Genomic DNA, 18,743 nt, shown 5'->3' on the forward strand with positions numbered 1-18,743 from the left:
AAATTAAATTGACCGAGAACATAACTACCGCAGCAATACTTTTGTACCTGCCGGCGGGGCGGGATTAACACAGCCTTGGGACTGAAATAACAGCAGGTGAGAAGTGCACCATTTTCAGTGACTATTAATGCTTAGCCCAACCAATCATCTGTGCTCCAGCTGTCCTTGTCATGCGCGCTGCTCGTGTCTTGAAAGAATAAACATCTTAATTCTCTTCACGAACAGCAAACTCATCATGCTTATCACATTTCCATGTCTTAGCATAAGGTAATTGACCCCCAGAATCATAAATATATATTTCTAGCCACTAACCTCTCGATAAAAGCTCGTGAGAAGATGATCCATCAAGTCAATTGATTAAGGCATAATTCGAATGTCATATAATTTTCAAACATTCAGTCACTTGTTGATATTTTTGCTAACATTTATAAAAGGAATATGAACTAGAGGAGACAATGACCTGTGCGTAAACGTTTATTTTATTTTATTCCAGGTTATCGTGTGTTACTTTCGTCCCACCCATCTCTCCTGTAACTTCTCCTAGGCTAACATCCAAATAGCATGATACTTGAAACCTATGCTGTCATTTAGTCACTAGTTGACATGTTTGGAATCTTAAACAACTAAACACGACTCTACAACCGAAAAACACTTCCGGGTTAATTTTTAAAAATGAAAAATCTCTCAAAATCACTTTTTGTTGATAACTCAGCAAAACATGGTCTGATTGGGCTGTCTTTTTGCAAGGAGGTCGTCCTCCACGTTAGGAACGTGCTGACTTCACTATGTCATTTTAGCTTCTGTTTTATCTGAGAAAATGGCCGTTACTTTCACCCCATGTTACTTTTGTCCCGGCTCTCTATTACAAAGCAGGTTAGAATTAGTTTTTTTGTTCTGTATTGTGGTTTTTGAGGCCTGACTTTGATTTTGATTTACAGGTGTCCTTATAAAATATTGTTAACCATTTCACATGTTCTGATTGGACTTAGTTAATTATTAATGATTTGCTTTCCTCACAATTTCTGGTTCTAATTGCCTTAAAACATTTGAGGAGGTAATTCACTTCATCCAATTTGTATGGTATTTATGGTACTTTTTTACTTGTTCTGATTTGTCAAAAGACAAGCTGCACTTAACCCAATGTGGACACTGTCTCACAGGATGAATGAAGTTCCCTCTGGAAAAATGAAGTAATTCAGTTATACTCTATTCTACAGGATTATGAAGTTCCTCTTGAACAAGAAGAAGTTTAAGGAGACTTTGAGACCTTATGATGTCAAGGATGTGATCGAGCAGTACTCTGCCGGCCACCTAGACATGCTCTGTAGAATCAAATACCTCCAGACAAGGTAAGCAGAGTTGGGGTTACATTTTGAGTTGACATTGAACAGCACTGTAAATTGTATTACCCAAAGCATTTGATTTACAGTGCCTAGTGAAAGTCTACACACCCCTTGCACATTCTTCACAGTTTGCTGTTTTAAATTGAAATCTAAAGAGCGATTTACATTTGATGTCATCAAATGTTAATCCCAAAGACACACCAGAATGGCTTTCCAAAAGGTGTTGAGTGTTCCTGAATGGTCCAGTCTCAGTCCTGACTTAAATCTGCTTTAAAATGAGAAACGAGGTTTGAATATTGCTGTCCATCAATGACTCCCAACCAAATGTACTGAGCTGGAGCAATTTTGACAAAAACAATGGGTATATGAGAGTTGTTCAAAGTTAGAATCTTATTCAAAGTGATATAATGATATAATGGCGCCGGAGGGAATGGCTGCCGTTTTACGGGCTCCTAACCAACTGTGCTATTTTGTTTGTTTTTTCGTATGGTTTGTAACTTATTTTGTACATATCAAATTTTATTGGTCACATGCACGTGTTTAGCAGATGTTATCGCGGGTGTAGCGAAATGCTTGTGTTTCTAGCTCTGACAGTGCAGTAATATCTAACAAGTAATATCTAAAAGTTTCACAGCATATACCCAATACACACAAATCTAAGTAAAGTAATGGAATTAAGAATATATAAATATATAAATATATGGAGGAGCAATGTCAGAGCAGCATAGACTAAGATACAATAGAATAGAATACAGTATATACAGTGGGGAGAATAAGTATTTGATACACTGCAGGTTTTCCTACTTACAAAGCATGTAGAGGTCTGTAATTTTTTATCATAGGTACACTTCAACTGTGAGAGACGGAATCTAAAACAAAAATCCTGAAAATCACGTTATGATTTTCAAGTAATGAATTTGCATTTTATTGCATGACATAAGTATTTGATCACCTACCAATCAGTAAGAATTCCGGCTCTCACAGACCTGTTAGTTTTTCTTTAAGAAGCCCTCCTGTTCTCCACTCATTACCTGTATTAACGGCACCTGTCACATCACTAGCGACTCCTGTGGCGGGCCGGGCGCAGTGCACGCTGACACGGTCGCCAGGTATACGGTGTTTCCTCCGACACATTGGTGCGGCTGGCTTCCGGATTAAGTGGGTATTGTGTCAAAAAGCAGTGCGGCTTGGTTGGGTTGTGTTTCGGAGGACACATGGCTCTCGACCTTCGCCTCTCCCGAGTCCTAACGGGAGTTGCAGCGATGAGACAAGACTGTAACTACCAATTGGATACCACAAAATGGGGAGAAAAAGGGGGTAAAAAAATACTAATAAATAAAAAACTAATCCGGACGGATTCCCAGGGCGTGTACTCAAAGCACGCGCGGACCAACTGGCTAGTGTCTTCACTGATATTTTCAAACTCTCCCTGACCGAGTCTGTAATACCTACTAGTTTCAAGCAGACCACCATAGTCCCTGTGGTGCCCAAGAAAGCGAAGGTAAATTGCCTAAATGGTTACCACTCACGTCGGTAGCCATGAAGTGCTTTGAAGGCTGGTCATCACTCACATCAACACCATCATCCCGGAAACCCTAGAACCCTCCTGTACTCCCTGTTCACCCACGACTGCATGGCCAAACACGACTCCAACACCGTCATTAAGTTTTCTGACGACACGACAGTGACCTGATCACAGACAACGATGAGACAGCATGTAGGGAGGAGGTCAAAGACTTGGCAGTGTGGTGCAAGGACAACAACCTCTCCCGCAATGTGAGCAAGACAAAGAAGATTGTGGACTATAGGAAAAGGCGGGCCGAACAGGCCCCCATTAACATCGACGGGCTGTAGTGGAGCGGGTTGAGAGTTTCAAGTTCCTTGGTGTCCACATCACCAACAAACGATCATGGTCCAAACACACCAAGACAGTCGTGAAGAGGGCACGACAACACATTTTCCCCCCTCAGGAAACTGAAAAGATTTGGCATGGGACCCCAGATCCTCAAAAAATTGTAGGCGTGACAGTACCTGGTGGACTGATAGGGGTATGGTCCAGAGGAGCGTTGTGGGGTTCCGGCTGAGGACATTCTGGATCCCAAAATTATCTGTGATTTCCATCTTTGCTGCCCGGACCGGCCCGCTCCTCGTCTTCGGGCTGTCCCTCTGGCCGGCGTCGTCCTGCGGCTGGAGGTGCGCATTGGGGGGGTACTGTCACGTCTACTCCCGCTCCTCCCCTCTGGTGTTCGACGTCACCGGTTTACTAACAACCAGTCTTGGGAACCATCATTACATGCACCTGGCATTCATCATTACTCGCACCTGCGCTTCATCATTTGGCACACCTGGACTCCATTACCTCCCATTTATCTGGCACTCCCTTAGGTTCTTTCCCCAAGCAGTATTGTTTCTGTTGTTGATGACTAGACGCTATGTCTACTTTGTATCGTTCTAAACTCAGCAAAAAAAGAAACGTTCTCTCACTGTCAACTGTATTTATTTTCAGCAAACTTAACATGTGTAAATGTATGAACATAACAAGATTCAACAACTGAGACATAAACTGAACAAGTTCCACAGACATGTGACTAACAGAAATGTAATTATGTGTCCCTGAACAAAGGGGGGGTCAAAATCAAAAGTAACAGTCCGTATCTGGTGTGGCCACCAGCTGCATTAAGTACTGCAGTGCCTCTCCTCCTCATGGACTGCACCATATTTGCCAGTTCATGCTGTGAGATGTTACCCCACTCTTCCACCAAGGCACCTGCAATTCCCTGGACATTTTGGGGGGAATGTCCCTAGCCCTCACCCTCCGATCCAACAGGTCCCAGACGTGCTCAATGGGATTGAGATCCATGCTCTTCGCTGGCCATAGCAGAACACTGACATTCCTGTCTTGCAGGAAATCACGCACAGAACGAGCAGTATGGCTGGTGGCATTGTCATGCTGGAGGGTCATGTCAGGATGAGCCTGCAGGAAGGGTACCACATGAGGGAGGAGGATGTTCCCTGTAACGCACAGCGTTGACATTGCCTACAATGACAACAAGCTCAGTCCGATGATGCTGTGACACACCGCCCCAGACCATGACGGACCCTTCACCTCCAAATCGATCCCGCTCCAGAGTACAGGCCTTGGTGTAACGCTCATTCCTTCAACGATAAATGCGAATCCGACCATCACCCCTGGTGAGACAAAATCGTGACCCGTCAGTGAAGAGCACTTTTTGCCAGTCCTGTCTGGTCCAGTGACGGTGGGTTTGTGCCCATAGGCGACGTTGTTGCCGGTGATGTCTGGTGAGGACCTGCCTTACAACAGGCCTACAAGCCCTCAGTCCAGCCTCTCCCAGCCTATTGCGGACAGTCTGAGCACTGATGGAGGGATTGTGTATTCCTGGTGTAACTCGGGCAGTTGTTGTTGCCATCCTGTACCTGTCCCGCAGGTGTGATGTTCAGATGTACCAATCCTGTGCAGGTGTTGTTACACGTGGTCTGCCACTGCGAGGACGAACAGCTGTCTGTCCTGTCTCCCTGTAGTGCTGTCTTAGGCCTCTCACAGTACGGACATTGCAATTTATTGCACTGGCCACATCTGCAGTCCTCATGCCTCCTTGCAGCATGTCTAAGGCACGTTCACGCAGATAAGCAGGGAACCTGGGCTTCTTTCTTTTGGTGTTTTTCAGAGTCAGTAGAAAGGTCTCTTTAGTGTCCTAAGTTTTCATAACTGTGACCTTAATTGCCTACCGTCTGTAAGCTGTTAGTGTCTTAACGACCGTTCCACAGGTGCATGTTCATTAGTTGTTTATAGTTCATTGAACAAGCATGGGAAACAGAGTTTAAACCCTTTACAATGAAGATCTGTGATGTTATTTTGGATTACGAATGGATTTGGATTTGAATTTACGAATTATCTTTGAAAGACAGGGTCCTGAAAAATGGCAGTTTCTTTGTTTTGCTGAGTTTGTTACTTGTTATATTAAACTTACCACCTGCACATGCTTCTCGTCTCCCAGCGTCTACATTACAGGAAGCCCCCAAAAATTGTCAAAGACTCCAGTCACCCAAGTCATAGACTGTGCTCTCTGCTACCTCACGGCAAGCGGTACCGGAGCGCCACGTCTTCGACCAAAAGACTGCTGAACAATTAATCAAATGGCCACCCGGATTATTTACATTGATGGCCCCCCCCCCTTTGTTTTTTCCACTGCTGCTACTTGCTGTTTAATATCTTTGCATAGTCACTTTACCCCTACCTACATGTACAAATTACCTCGACTAACCTGTACCCCCGCACATTGACTCGGTACCGGTACCCCCTGTACATAGCCTCGTTATTGTTGTTATTTTTTTTAAACTTTAGTTTATTTAGTAAATATGTCCATAACTCTATTTCTTGAACTGCGTTGTTGGTTAAGGGCTTGTAACTAAGCATTTCACAGTAAGGTCTACACCCGTTGTGTACGGCGCATTTGACAAATACAATTTGATGTTTATAATGTTCATGAGTTCCAAGGTGGTGAAAATGTACATGTTTTAAGTAAACATGTACATTTTGGGCACCAATTCAGTGCATGCTGTGTAATTGTGAGATGCTGTGGTATGTTTTTCTTCAATTTCATTTTAATCCTGACAAAATAGGAAATTAATAAAAATCAATTCACAATTCCTCACCAAAATGACCGACATTATTTCAAATTCAAGAACTGCATTTCAATTAATTCTCTGACCTGTATCCCAAAGGTGAGGCCTCTCAACCTCAAGCATATACATCTAAACTGACTTTCCGCCATGAACTTCTGTGTAAAAAAGGGAAGTTTAACTAATCCTTTCGTTGCACTTATTAGCATTTGTGCTATTTATGCGGAGAACATTTGAGCCCATGATTCTTTGTGTTGAAACCATATCACAATATCTGTTCATACTAATGTTATCTGTTCTTGTTTTTTGTTTTTTTTCAGAATAGACATGATCCTCGCCCCTGGTGCCCCTCTGACCCCGAAACATAAGAAGAGCCAGAACAAACAGAACCCATTTGGCTTTCCAACTCAACAGTCACCAAGGTCTGACTGCAAAAGTCATTTTCTGTCAAAACATTGCCCCACCATCATACAATCTTGCATTATTTATACCAATGTGTGGCGCTGGCGTCTTGTACTGCATTGCTCTGATCAAACTGTGTTAATCCCTAAATGTGTTGCAGGCACGAGTCCTATCTAGCCAAAGCATCCATTCCAGATGCTGACCAAGACCAAAGCATGATGGGTAGATTTGTCAGAGTGGAGAGACAGGTACAGGAAATGCCTTATCAGTCCATGTTCAAACCTTTTTCTCCAGTTGTGCTCCTGAGGCCCATGTCTCTCTTTCAGTGCCCTGCACAATACAACACATATTATACCCAAAATATGCATATGCATTTTTTCTTAAAAACACTGTCATGGGAAACACAAGTAAAACATCATAAATCACCTGCAAAAACAGTTGCATTCCTCCACAAATAAGTCCCCGATCAATACTCTAAACTGCCCCGAACGGCACCAGAACGTTGATTAAATGTATTTAGAATATTGTTCTAGCAATAGGGGGCTTTAAACTAAAAGCAGATTTACCTAGCTCGGTGGAGACCCTAGGAACCTCAAGAGTTAACCAATCCTGTGAACGGGTTAGGCAACTCGGGTGTCTATACTTCAACAGCACAGTTTAGGTAAGACGGAAGTTTATGAAGTAGGACCTTGTAAATACAAAAGGGGGTAATGTAGAAATCTACAGGTCTTTAGCGAAGTCCAGCCAACCTTTTGATACAGGAGTGATGAGTATCAAAACTGTCGCCTGTAACAAAACAAAGGGCACGATGGTAGATGGCATCCAAGGGTTTAAGAGTAGTAGCAGCTGCACTTTGATAAATAATATCATCATAATCAGGAACAGATAAAAAGGTTGACTGAATAATCTGCTTCCTACTGCTTAGAGAAAGGATCTGTCTCTGTAGAAAAAGCCAACTTTAAATCTTAGCTTCTTAACCAGCTCATCTATGGGGTTTTTTAACGTCAATTCCATATTAATCCAAATGCCTAATTATTTATATTGGGGAACACTTTCAATTGGAGATCCATCTAATGAGTGAACATGCAGTTCATCTGAAACATTCTTGCAAGAATTTTAAAACAACATGTAAGGGGACAATACACTCCAAAATCAAAGTTTGTCAGATGTTTTCAGACTTCAAAAGTGGTCTCATGTAACACAATTCCAAATTAATGGAAGGAGAAGGTTAGGAAATGTAGATTTTTGGGACATTGGATTGCAGATAGGTAGGGAAATTGAGAGGCAGGTAGACAATAATCCATTTATACGGAACAAAAATCTAAACACAACATGCAAAAATTTCATTTTTAAAAAAACGTATAGTTCATATAAGGAAATCAAATCAAATGTTATTTGTCACATGCACCGAATACAACCTTACCGTGAAATGTTTACTTACTAAAACAATGCAGTTTTAAGAAAATAGAGTTAAGAAAATATTTACTGAAATAACTAAAGTTTAAAAAAAAAATTAAAATGAAATAAATATAATACAAATGTTTTGAAATTAAATAAAACATGTAAAGATAAAAAATGTTTTTGAATAGAATAAAAAACAAATCAAATAAATTAATTAGGCCCGAATCTATGTATTTTACATGATTGGCAGGGGCGCAGCCATGGCTGGACCTGGGAGGGAGTAGGCCCATCCACTGGGGAGCCAGGCTCACTCACTGGGGAGCCAGGCCCAGCCAATCAAAATGAGTTTTACCCCACAAAAGGGCTTTATTGCAGACTGAAATACTCCGGATGGCTGGTCTTAGCCATCCGGACAGCTGATGAAACTGATGGTAGAGAAATAGAGAAAATAATATTAAATTCTCTGGCAACAGCTCTGGTGGACATTCCTGCAGTCGGCATGCCAAATGTACGCTTTCTCAAAACTTGAGACATCTGTGGCATGTGACAAAACTGCACATTTTAGTGGCCTTTTGTCCCCAGCACAAGGTTCTTGATATGCCACACCTGTCAGGTGGATGGATTATTTTAGCAAAAGAGAAATGCTAATTAACAGGGATGTAAACAAATGTGTGCACACAATGAGAGAAATAAGATTTTTGTGCATATGGAACATTTTGGTTTTCCACATCCACCCCCTTTTTGGTGCTATTTAGAACCCTTTGCAGAGGGTTCTTCAAATAACCCTAGGTAAATTGTTCTACATAGAATCCTCTATGAAGGGTTCTACCAATAACCCTTTTATCATCTAAAGGTTTTTCCTAGAACCCTATGAAGGGTCCTTCGCGAGAACCCTTTCATCTTTAAAGGGTTCTTCCTTGAACCCTCCATGTAGGGTTCCAACAGCCTTATTAGCCTTTACAATTAAACTCATTGTGACAATCTATAACATATCATGAGGCCTTTCTTTGATTGCCCTGTTGTACCCTAACACAGTTGTGTGAGGAAACTCCTGGTTTACAGGCCATATCAGACCTGCAAGTCACATTATGCTGGCTTGCGAAGTGATATGTTATTCCTATTAGAATCCAGCCTGAGTGAGGATATCCAACAATTGGAACTTTTAATCACTCGCAACCTGCATTCAGAATAACTGAGTAATGAGACTACCTAACTCATCTAAACTGGAACAACCATCTCAGTAGCGGGGTGCAGTAAGTCCAACTATTAAGAGATTCGATTAGTTTAGAGTATTTTTGTATTTATTGTAGCATAAGATTATTCAACCACTCAATGTACATGCAAAAACACAGATTTTGAAAATCAACCTACAATAGAGCAATACGATAGTGATGGGCGATTGTTTGAGAGGTTTACTCTGCAAAGAGTAAAAATTATACTATCACACTCAACTGTGGCTATTAAAGACATGCTCTGGAACTTTGGCGACTAGTAAGTATTTTTTAAACCTCACGCTTTTCGCTGGATGTGTCAATGTGTAGTTCATACATGCGTGATCTATGAGCATGAGCTATCCCTATTTTAAAAGGGACTGTTTACTGGAAGCTGTACAGCACCATTTTCCCTTAAATTCCCCCCCCCCCACGTGGGCCAGCCTCATAGCAATTAGAGTTCCAGCCAATGAGGTTCAGCCACTTGCCATTTGAGTGACAGCTAGCAAGATGCACAGACAGCAGAGCGAAAGAGAAGGCAATGGCACATATGTGATGTATGCAATTTTTGGGGGCCACTTTTGGCTCGTGAGCGCTACTTTCAAAACTACTGGCTAAAAAGTATACAAAAGTACCGGAGAATCTCTAACACCAACACTGGGAATATTTTACACCACTGTGTTAAATTAATTAAACTTCTGAATCAACACTAGAAATGTTAGATGGAAAAATCAACACAATGTCAAATTGTCCAATTTGCTGTGTACCATACAATACACTGCTGGTTGACTCATACTCCCTTCAATTCCTCTACTCTCTGCACAATAAAATACTAATTTGAAAGACATAAATCATGGCAAAGATATCAACTATGTCAGTACTGTATAGGTAAAATGATTAAGGGAATACTAGAAGCATCCACAAAAAGTCCCATATAGGTATAGTTTTTAAAACATTCTCACACCTATCTTTGTAAACATATCAGATTACTCAACCTCCTGATGCTCAGGCACTATTTAAAAGAGAAAAAAAAGATGTATATGTAGAACCCTTCTATCCTTCCAAAGAATCATCAAAGAACCCCTTCTTCCAAAAATAGTTCTTAGAATGAAAAAGATTCGAGGTAGAACCCTTTGCCTTACAAGGAACCCTCGTTTCCAAGAAAGGGGTCTTCAGATGAAAATGGACCTTTGTAGAACCCTATCCCTCAGTAGAACCCTTTTTTCTTTAGAGTGTAGGATTGTAGTAGTGCCAGTATGTAGGTGAGTAACTGTTGTGTGGTCTCAGGTGGAGGACATGGAGAAGAAGCTGGACTTTCTGGTGGACATGCACATCCAGCACACTGAGCACCTTCAGGTGGACTCGGCCGGCGCCGCCCACATGACCACGGAGCCCCTTGACCATGTGACAGGCAACACAGGCTCTGACGGCAAGGAGGGCTGTGGCTACACTGAGATCCGCCGGGTCTTCTTCAACTACACCGAGACATGCCCCAAAATGTCCTACCAGGTGCCTGTGAGCAAAGTGACGCCTTACTACAGCTACCGCAGGGAGCCCAGTGCTGCAGCTGGAGGGGCGGAAGGAGTTGGGGGACTGGGGCTGCCTGGGGGTGGCTACATCCCCTCTGACCATCAAGCCCCACCTGGCCACCACCTAGCCCCGATCCCTACCTACACAGAGCGGCCCAACGTACTCCCCATCAGCTCACTCCTGGACACCCAGGTGGCTGGACGGGATGGAGGGCATGGGCCACAAAGTCCCTACACGGAGCACCTCACGCTGGGGCTGGGCAGGACCATGGGGCAGAGAACGGACACTTCGCCGCTATCCATGCTCTCTGTGAACCATGAGGAGCTGGATCGCTCACCCAGCGGGTTCAGTATATCGGGGGAGCGCGAGGATCGGGACGACCCCACGCTGGGGACAGCAGGGGGGTCGGGAAGGTTGCGGGACAGCCGTTACCTGGCAGAGGGGGAGACGGACACAGACACGGAACCCTTCACGCCCAGCGGGGGTGGGGGGCAACTCCCCATGTCATCCACAGGAGAGGGCTTCCCTGATTCTGTATGGAACACACCGCCCTGAGTCGCACCTCATTTTTATTCCTTTATCTTACACCTCCTCACCAACCTTATTTAGTTTGAGTCAAATTGACAACCTTAAGGCCCTAAACCCATGCCTCTAAAAGCCAGTTGTCTTTGGCTTAAACGGACATCACTGAACTCAACGCCATGTGCGAGTTCAATCGGCACACGTCAATTATTTTGGGTGAAATCCATGTCTCTACACCCAAGTCAGTTTGGATAGACTTTGTCCCCATAGACCCCAATTCGATCCGGATTTAATTGACTCTGAAACCTGACTCAATTTGGTTTACACCCTACACTCATTGTGTGACCCGGTGGCTCAGAGAAAGCCAAGGTCTCAAGACTGCGTACACACACGAAAAGAAAAGGCACCGTTCGAATAGTTAACAGACTTTGTACAGTAACAGCGCACTCATCACAACATACATAACGCTAAGATGAAAAAAATATATACGCCCAAACCTTTATCGCTGCATAGCAAACCGCACTGCATGTACCGCATGCAGTTTTATGTCGTAGACCCTGTAATGTTCAAGTTTCAGGAAAAAGAAAACAATTTTGAATGGTACTTATAAATACTGTCATTTTTTTGTAATACTTATTTTTTTATATAAATACATTGAATTTTTCATTTTGCATGGTTTGCATGATGATGCACCATTTACAGACGGTTGACCTGGATATTTTAAAAAGTGTCCTGTCTCATTCTTTAGTACAGTACACGTGTTGCTTACTAATGTGTGAGTTGGGAAAAGAATGACAAGCCAGAGAGAAAAGGCAACTTCTGCTTCCTTTTTGTCAATAGACAATATAGGGATGCCCCTTCTTCTTTCGTGCTGTGCGGTTTTTGAAAGGTTGTTTTAGTTCCTGTCAGAAATACATTCAAACATAAAATCATAGTCATTAATTCACTATTATCCTTAAATGAGAGACAACTCTTCCTCTTTGACACACCACAGATTTATTTGGCATACAGAGGTTTTTGCATCTTAAAAAACTTGTAATGGCACATTCAGGACAACTCAAGTAAGTTCTGTGATGAGGCATGGTAAGAACCAAATCTTGCATGATACGTTACAGATCATTTGGCAGATAGGCTTAAAGTGAATTTGCACATGCCACGTCTAGATTAGAATAAACGGTTATCTAGCAAGATTGCATCATAAATTCTGATTCCATAATTTAAAAAATACATAATATTGTATGTACTTAGACTTATGACAAAACACTATATAAATAGTACAATATCTTAAAACAGCTAGAATAATACCATAATATGACATATACGTCTATGCCATAAATATATAATCTACATAGTATGTAAAATGAGAAAACAGTGACAATATCATTACATTTTCACAGAGTGTAATGACAAGTGTAGCATGATGTAGGTCAACTTTAATGATAAGTGAAAAAATTGTGTAATGTCTTATTTTATTACTGAGAGCAGATTGGCAAATAAATCACAGTGATGTGAATCACTTGAAGAAATATGAACAAAAGTGAAAAAAATGTCCCCCTCACAAATGTAACATTGAAGTTTTTAGTGTTTTTCCAAAATGGTTTATTTTCTTTTTGGTTTAAAAGGGAAAATGTAGTTTCTTTGTAGATGTCAATCCAGTGGGAATTTTTTTTTGCAATTACGTCATTATGCTGTCTTTTATGATGCCCTACTCTGAGGAAGTTTTGCTAACGTCTTTTTAACAACCAGAGAAGTGTAATCTGACCAGATAACAAAAATGTATTGGAATGAAACAAAATGGCTTTATCTGGTTGTATGACATCTTCTCAACCAGACATACAGCATACACACAAAGTCTTTAAGACTTGCCAAATGTTAGAATCAAAGGTTTATCTATCTACATGTTTATATTTTACAATACAGATTGAATTGATTGAATTAAAGATTAAAGACATAAATACAAAATTAAAATAATTGTTAATTTTAAACAATGTTTTAAGTGAGAAGTAGACATTGGTCTGACACCGAAAGAGAAAGGAAATTCACATGAGCACCACAATGCCTACTCTACCCATGCTCTACCAAGGTTTTTCAGCAAACAGCTTTGACCTACTACAGTAGCTATGTTGGTCTATTGTACTTCAAACAATGTGTATGCAGGTTGCTTAGGATTCAAACATTCTCAAACAGCCTACTGTAATTCATAGTCTAAGAATTGGTGCTCCCACTATAAGGTGATTTGTACCACATTCAACTTAAAATATTGGCAGTGCTATTGTAACCTTTAATTTGGCCTCTGCCAAAAGATCAGCCTTAATGCCACAGGTGATGTGCTTGCATAACTGCAAGGGCTGCTGGTTTAAATCCTGTTCTGCTGGCTGTAGCCCTTTAACGCCCTAAGGTTGATGTCTGCGCCCCTGCGGAAATCTAATTAGCATTTAAAAAATCCCCATAGAAATCTGTCAGTTTGAGCTAGAGATATCTATGTAACACTTCCGCATTTGTGGTGAAAGGTGACAGAGCTAGAGCAGTGTTTGTCAGACCATGAAACATCCAGAAAATCAGTCTTCTCACAAAATCGTCTCTAGCGTCCAAACTATTATGACCACTCTATGGAAAGAAGAGACTCTCACGAACATGATGGTGTTCTCCGTTTTGCTCTACAGCCCCCACAAGCGGATTAGGACTTGTCTGAAGTCGGTACAGCTGATCTGCCAACTTCTGTCTGTAGCGTCCGCACAGTTTGGGCTACACACTAATAGGACCCCTCTGTGTAATGGTGAGACTCGCACGAACATGTTGGTTGTTCGTACAGGCCTCACAAGACTCGTCTGAAGGTCCTCCAGAACCAGTTGAAAAAATGAATGGAAGTATATATGGAGACTGTTTAGTGACAAAAATAAGGGGTTAAATACATGTAAAAAAAAAAATAATTACATTGGAGAAGAGTAAAGACTACAACATGGTATATAATACACTGCATTTTTGAGGAACAATGAGAAAGTAATAATGCTTTGAAAGTTGATAAACTTGTAAACTCACTTTTGAGAAAATGGCCTTTGAATGTTTTGGTACCTAGTGAAGAGCTATTCTTTGTCTACACCCATTCAGCATCGTTCACACCCTCTTAAGCTTTAGCCCCACCATCTCGTTTCACTCTCGGAGCGTTCAGAACGCACACTTGACGCTCTGGCCGATGATTTGTTTACCTCTGGATAACATGAAAACAGCCTAACCAGCTCTGCTGGCAATAATTTCATTATGCTTTTTTGCTGACGTTTACTGACACCGGCCATAATCAACTGGTGTTGCGCGTTTGTAAATTCACTTACTCAGCGCTCTGGCGTACTCAGACTGAATTTACGAACGCACCTGAAATGTATACTTTTGTTAAGACATGTAGCTAGCTAGTTGGTAAACAATGAACCTAGGTAAACAACGTGTAAGACCATACACGTCACATAACGTTAGCTAGCAAGCCATCCATCTAATGTTTGCTAGTTAAACAACAATGAACATAGTGCCAAATCATGTCGTTACTACCCTGCATGAATCAGCTGGGACCTAACCAACCAGGTTCAATGTTAGCTAGCTAACATTAGGCTCTAACTAGCCAAGCAAACTCTGGGATACGAATAATAACATCGTACATGTAACGTTAGCTAGGGAGCCAGCCAGCTAAAGTTAGCTAGCTAGCTAACAGTACACTTTAGCTTAAGACATGTAGTTAGCTAGCTAGGTAAACAACGTGTAAGATCATACACGTCACGTAACGGTGGCTAGTGAGCCAGCCAGCTAACGTTAGCTAGTTAAACAACAGTGAACATAGTGCCAGCTCATGACGTTACTACCAACCAGGTTCAATGTAGGCTAGCTAACATTAGGCTCTAACTAGCCATGCAAACAGCTCTGGGAAACAAATAATATCATACACGTAACATTAGCTAGCGAGTCAGCCAGCTAACGTTAGCTAGTTAAACAACAGTGAACATAGTGCCAGCTCATGACGTTACTACGCCTTGCATGAATCTGCTGGTAGTGGTAACTAACCAACCAGGTTCAATGTAGGCTAGCTAACATTAGGCTCTAACTAGCCATGCAAACAGCTCTGGGATACGAATAATAACATCATACACGTAACATTAGCTAGGGAGCCAGCCAGCTAGCTAGCTAACAGTACATTTTAGCTTGAAATTAAACCACTTTCTGTCAAAATTTGAAATGTGTAATATCTGAAAATATAGCTAGCTAGACTATCTTACCCGTATACATCATCAAGCATGATGGACACGTCTCCCTGTCACGGATGCCATTCCACGGTTGCCCTTATTTTGAAGATGTAATCCGGAGACAGGTGTTTTCTCCATCTCTTTAGCTATCATACTGTAATTCCACTGATTTCAAAACTCGATCCTCCAGAAAGTGGAGATAAACACTTATGCAGCTCCACTACACGATACATTTTTTTAAAAGCCGAGTTCGACAGGATTACCAACACAGACTGACCAGCTCAAATAGACAGAAGCCCTCTATATGGCAGACCAATCTGAACTCCTCTCCAGCCCACTCATTATCTCAGCCAATCATGGCTAGCAGGAAGATTGCTGTTTTTTTCTGTGGCTTAACCAACAAGACTCATAATTTAACAATTGTATTTGTATTTACAGATGGCATACAAGTTTGTTGTTAAGGCACATGAAAGTTCACATGTTTCAGAAGGCATTTCTGCTAAAAAACGCATTTAGATTTTTTTTTAACGTTTACGTTCAAATGGCTCTCCTGTGAAGTAGTGACCCGCGACATACGCCTAGTTTCCTGAAACGAGTCACATATCTCTCAGATATGATAGACACTACACTTGTTTAGATACTTTTTGGGGGACTATCTGTTGTTCCATATAGTTAATGTTATTCAATGCGTTCGTATGGGCTAATAGGCCAAATAAAATGTTAGCAAATAATTTGTGCATATATTTTTGTTGTACTTCAAGGGGTCTTAAAATTCTAACTCAAATAGCAAAATGATTGTTGGTATGACCTTCTTAAAACAATTCCATATAGCATATAGCCCCCCCCCCCCCAGCTTAGACTCTTATGGGTTAATAGCTCAAATCAGTTTGGAACTAACTATTAACATATGTGTAGAATTTAGCATGGATAGTCCAAAGTAATTGTCAGCAGTTATCTGAGAGGTGAATTGATTGTGACAATCTTACATTCTAAAATATGACAAAAGTAAAAGAATACTGTTTTAAGTAATTTACACTTGAAGGTCATATAATCATAAAGACTAAACAAAGATATCCCCAAGTAAACTAGAGCCGCATCTTTCTTGTGCCTTTTACAGCTTGTTTCTAGCCTAAAGCATTGCAGAGTTATGCATCCTATAAATTTCTATAATCCAGGGGGGGGGGGCATTTGGACGTTAGCTAGCTAACATTAGCTAGCTTCTGTGTCTAGGTCAGCCGTTGTCTGCAAATGGCTGAAGTAATTTGTGTAAAAACCTTCCATGCCCAAATATAGCTAGCTACCTTTCTTTGCCTATTTGTTAGCTAGCTAGCTTTCAGCTGACTGGTGTTAGCTAGCAAGCTGGACTTTGGATAAGCAAGCTAATGTTAGCTATCTAACATTAAATAACTTTACAGGCTTGCGTTGGCTAATGTTAACTAGCTAACTGGCTATCATGGCAGCCAAGGACGTTCGCTAGCTTATTTGGTCATATGTGTTTGTGCTCTGAGTACAGACAAGTGTCTACTCAGCTAGCACAGTGGATCTGGGCCGATTCCGGCTGAGAGTCAGACTCGGCCAACGTCATGTAGCCCGAGTCTTCGGCAGTATTACTTATGGCTAGGATGCGGGGATTGAGCTCGGACCGATTTCTGGTGTGAGTTATCTGGACCAAATGTATTACTTAGGGCTCTGGCCGATTGTGGCTACTTTCTGGCAAAGGATTACACAGGCTGCTTTATATAATTAACATTTCCTTATTTATTTATTTTTCCATATTTCCTCATTGTTTCTGTGATCAAAAAATAAAATTAACATTTAAATAAAATTATTTAAGAGTCCTGTTTAAGTAGTATTTAAAAATGTTTATACTTTGTGCCAGGCAATTGAAAACTTTGTGGATGGGGTCCCGAGTAGCACAGCGGTCTACAGATGCTGGTTTGATACCTGTGCCGGCCGTGACAAGGAGACCCATGAGGCGACGCACAATTTGCCCAGCGTCCTCCGGGTTAGGGGAGGGTTTGGCCGGCCGGGATGTCCTTGTCCCATTGCGCTGTAGCTACTCCTGTGGCGGGCCAGGCGCATTCATGCTGACACGGTCACCAGGTGTACGGTGTTTCCTCCTACACATTGGTGCTCTAGACCTTCGCCTCTGCCGAGGCAGTACGGGAGTTGCAGCGATGGGACAAGACAATTGGATATGACGAAAAGGGGGTAAAAAATAAATAGATGAATCAAATGATTTTAAAAAGTTGTCAATGGGTATAATTTGTATAGATAAAACGTATAATAGTATTATTTAAAATTTCATCGGGCCGCTTCTGGGGGGATTCTGGTAAGATGCCGGCAAAGTCGGCTGAATTCCGGTAGGCGGAAACGGCCTGATGTACTTCTGTCCGACACCCGATTCCGGGCCGATTCAATCAGTTCCGGCCCCCCGGAAGAGGGCCGCTTCTGGGCCGATTCCTCATTGCATGCTGGGTAGGTCAGCAGTTTACACAAATTACGTCAGTCTTATATGAAAAACCTTCCTTGGCAAAAAAAAATAGCTAGCTCGCTTTCCTTGCTTGTTGGTTAGCGACCTAGCCAACGTTAGCTCTCGTATGACTGGTATAACATTACAGTAGATAGGTAGCTATCTACAGCTACAAAACCACATTCATTGGCTTATCAAATTGGAAACAGCTCACTGATAACAACCAACCCATTTTTTCATGTTAGACAATTATCTGTATGCATTTATTGATTAACCTCAGCTTGAATACCAATATATCTACAGTTGCCTAGGTTTGTTCTCAAACACTTATTATGCTTGGTACAGCCGGCCAGCTGTGTTATTGAGTTGCTGAGTAACCCAGTTGCTGTGCCCGGTTTTAGATAGAACTGAGATTGGGTTGAAAAATATGTTAGCATTGTTAAAAATGCTACAAAAAGTTAGCACCTCCTTGTTTTTCTATTGACACGTGAGAGTGATAAATTATACATTTAATCAGAACTGTTGCACAAACATAGTCAGTCCGAAAGGGGGCAGGTCTAATGGTCACTTTATGGACGCTGTATTCTCGTTCTTATCCGACGCCAAGATCTTGAGCTAATCTGGTCGTGCCAGAAGACACCGACCCTACCATTACGCTTGTTTACACTGAGATGCCCTGGGGTCGGAACACAATCTTGGTTACATTAAGACACTGTGGACCCTGCGTGAGATATTCGTCAGAAAATGTACCTCAATGCAAGGATGGGACTTGCCACTGTACTCCAAATTTTACCTTTATCCACACTCCTCCATAAATATTATATTTTTTTCCTAATGCTAATGACCCTGTTAAAAATCCGGTATGTGGTTTTCGGTAAGGGCTGAACGGATCATGACGAGAGGCGGGGGAGTGTTGTGTACCTCCGATCAGGTTAATTTACGAAGTTTCAACATTGGTGTAATATTGGCTTAGAAAAACTTTAGGGAGATTTTT

The 18,743-nt window shown here is 41.7% G+C and overlaps 1 protein-coding gene across 1 annotated transcript in view; it reads left to right on the top strand.

The window, feature by feature from the left end:
* The window catches only part of kcnq3 (potassium voltage-gated channel, KQT-like subfamily, member 3), a 120,728-nt gene extending 103,614 nt beyond the window's left edge, over positions 1-17,114 (top strand). Inside the window, exons 13-16 of the mRNA XM_071362581.1 lie at positions 1,218-1,349; positions 6,305-6,406; positions 6,547-6,634; positions 10,286-17,114. Of these exons, the coding sequence (XP_071218682.1) occupies positions 1,218-1,349; positions 6,305-6,406; positions 6,547-6,634; positions 10,286-11,083 (1,120 nt within the window). The 3' untranslated portion in view covers positions 11,084-17,114. The remainder of the gene's footprint in view (positions 1-1,217; positions 1,350-6,304; positions 6,407-6,546; positions 6,635-10,285) is intronic.
* The last annotated feature ends 1,629 nt before the right edge of the window (positions 17,115-18,743 follow it).

The sequence above is a fragment of the Salvelinus alpinus genome, chromosome 23, assembly GCF_045679555.1.
Source record: "Salvelinus alpinus chromosome 23, SLU_Salpinus.1, whole genome shotgun sequence".
In the NCBI taxonomy this organism is placed as follows: domain Eukaryota; kingdom Metazoa; phylum Chordata; class Actinopteri; order Salmoniformes; family Salmonidae; genus Salvelinus; species Salvelinus alpinus.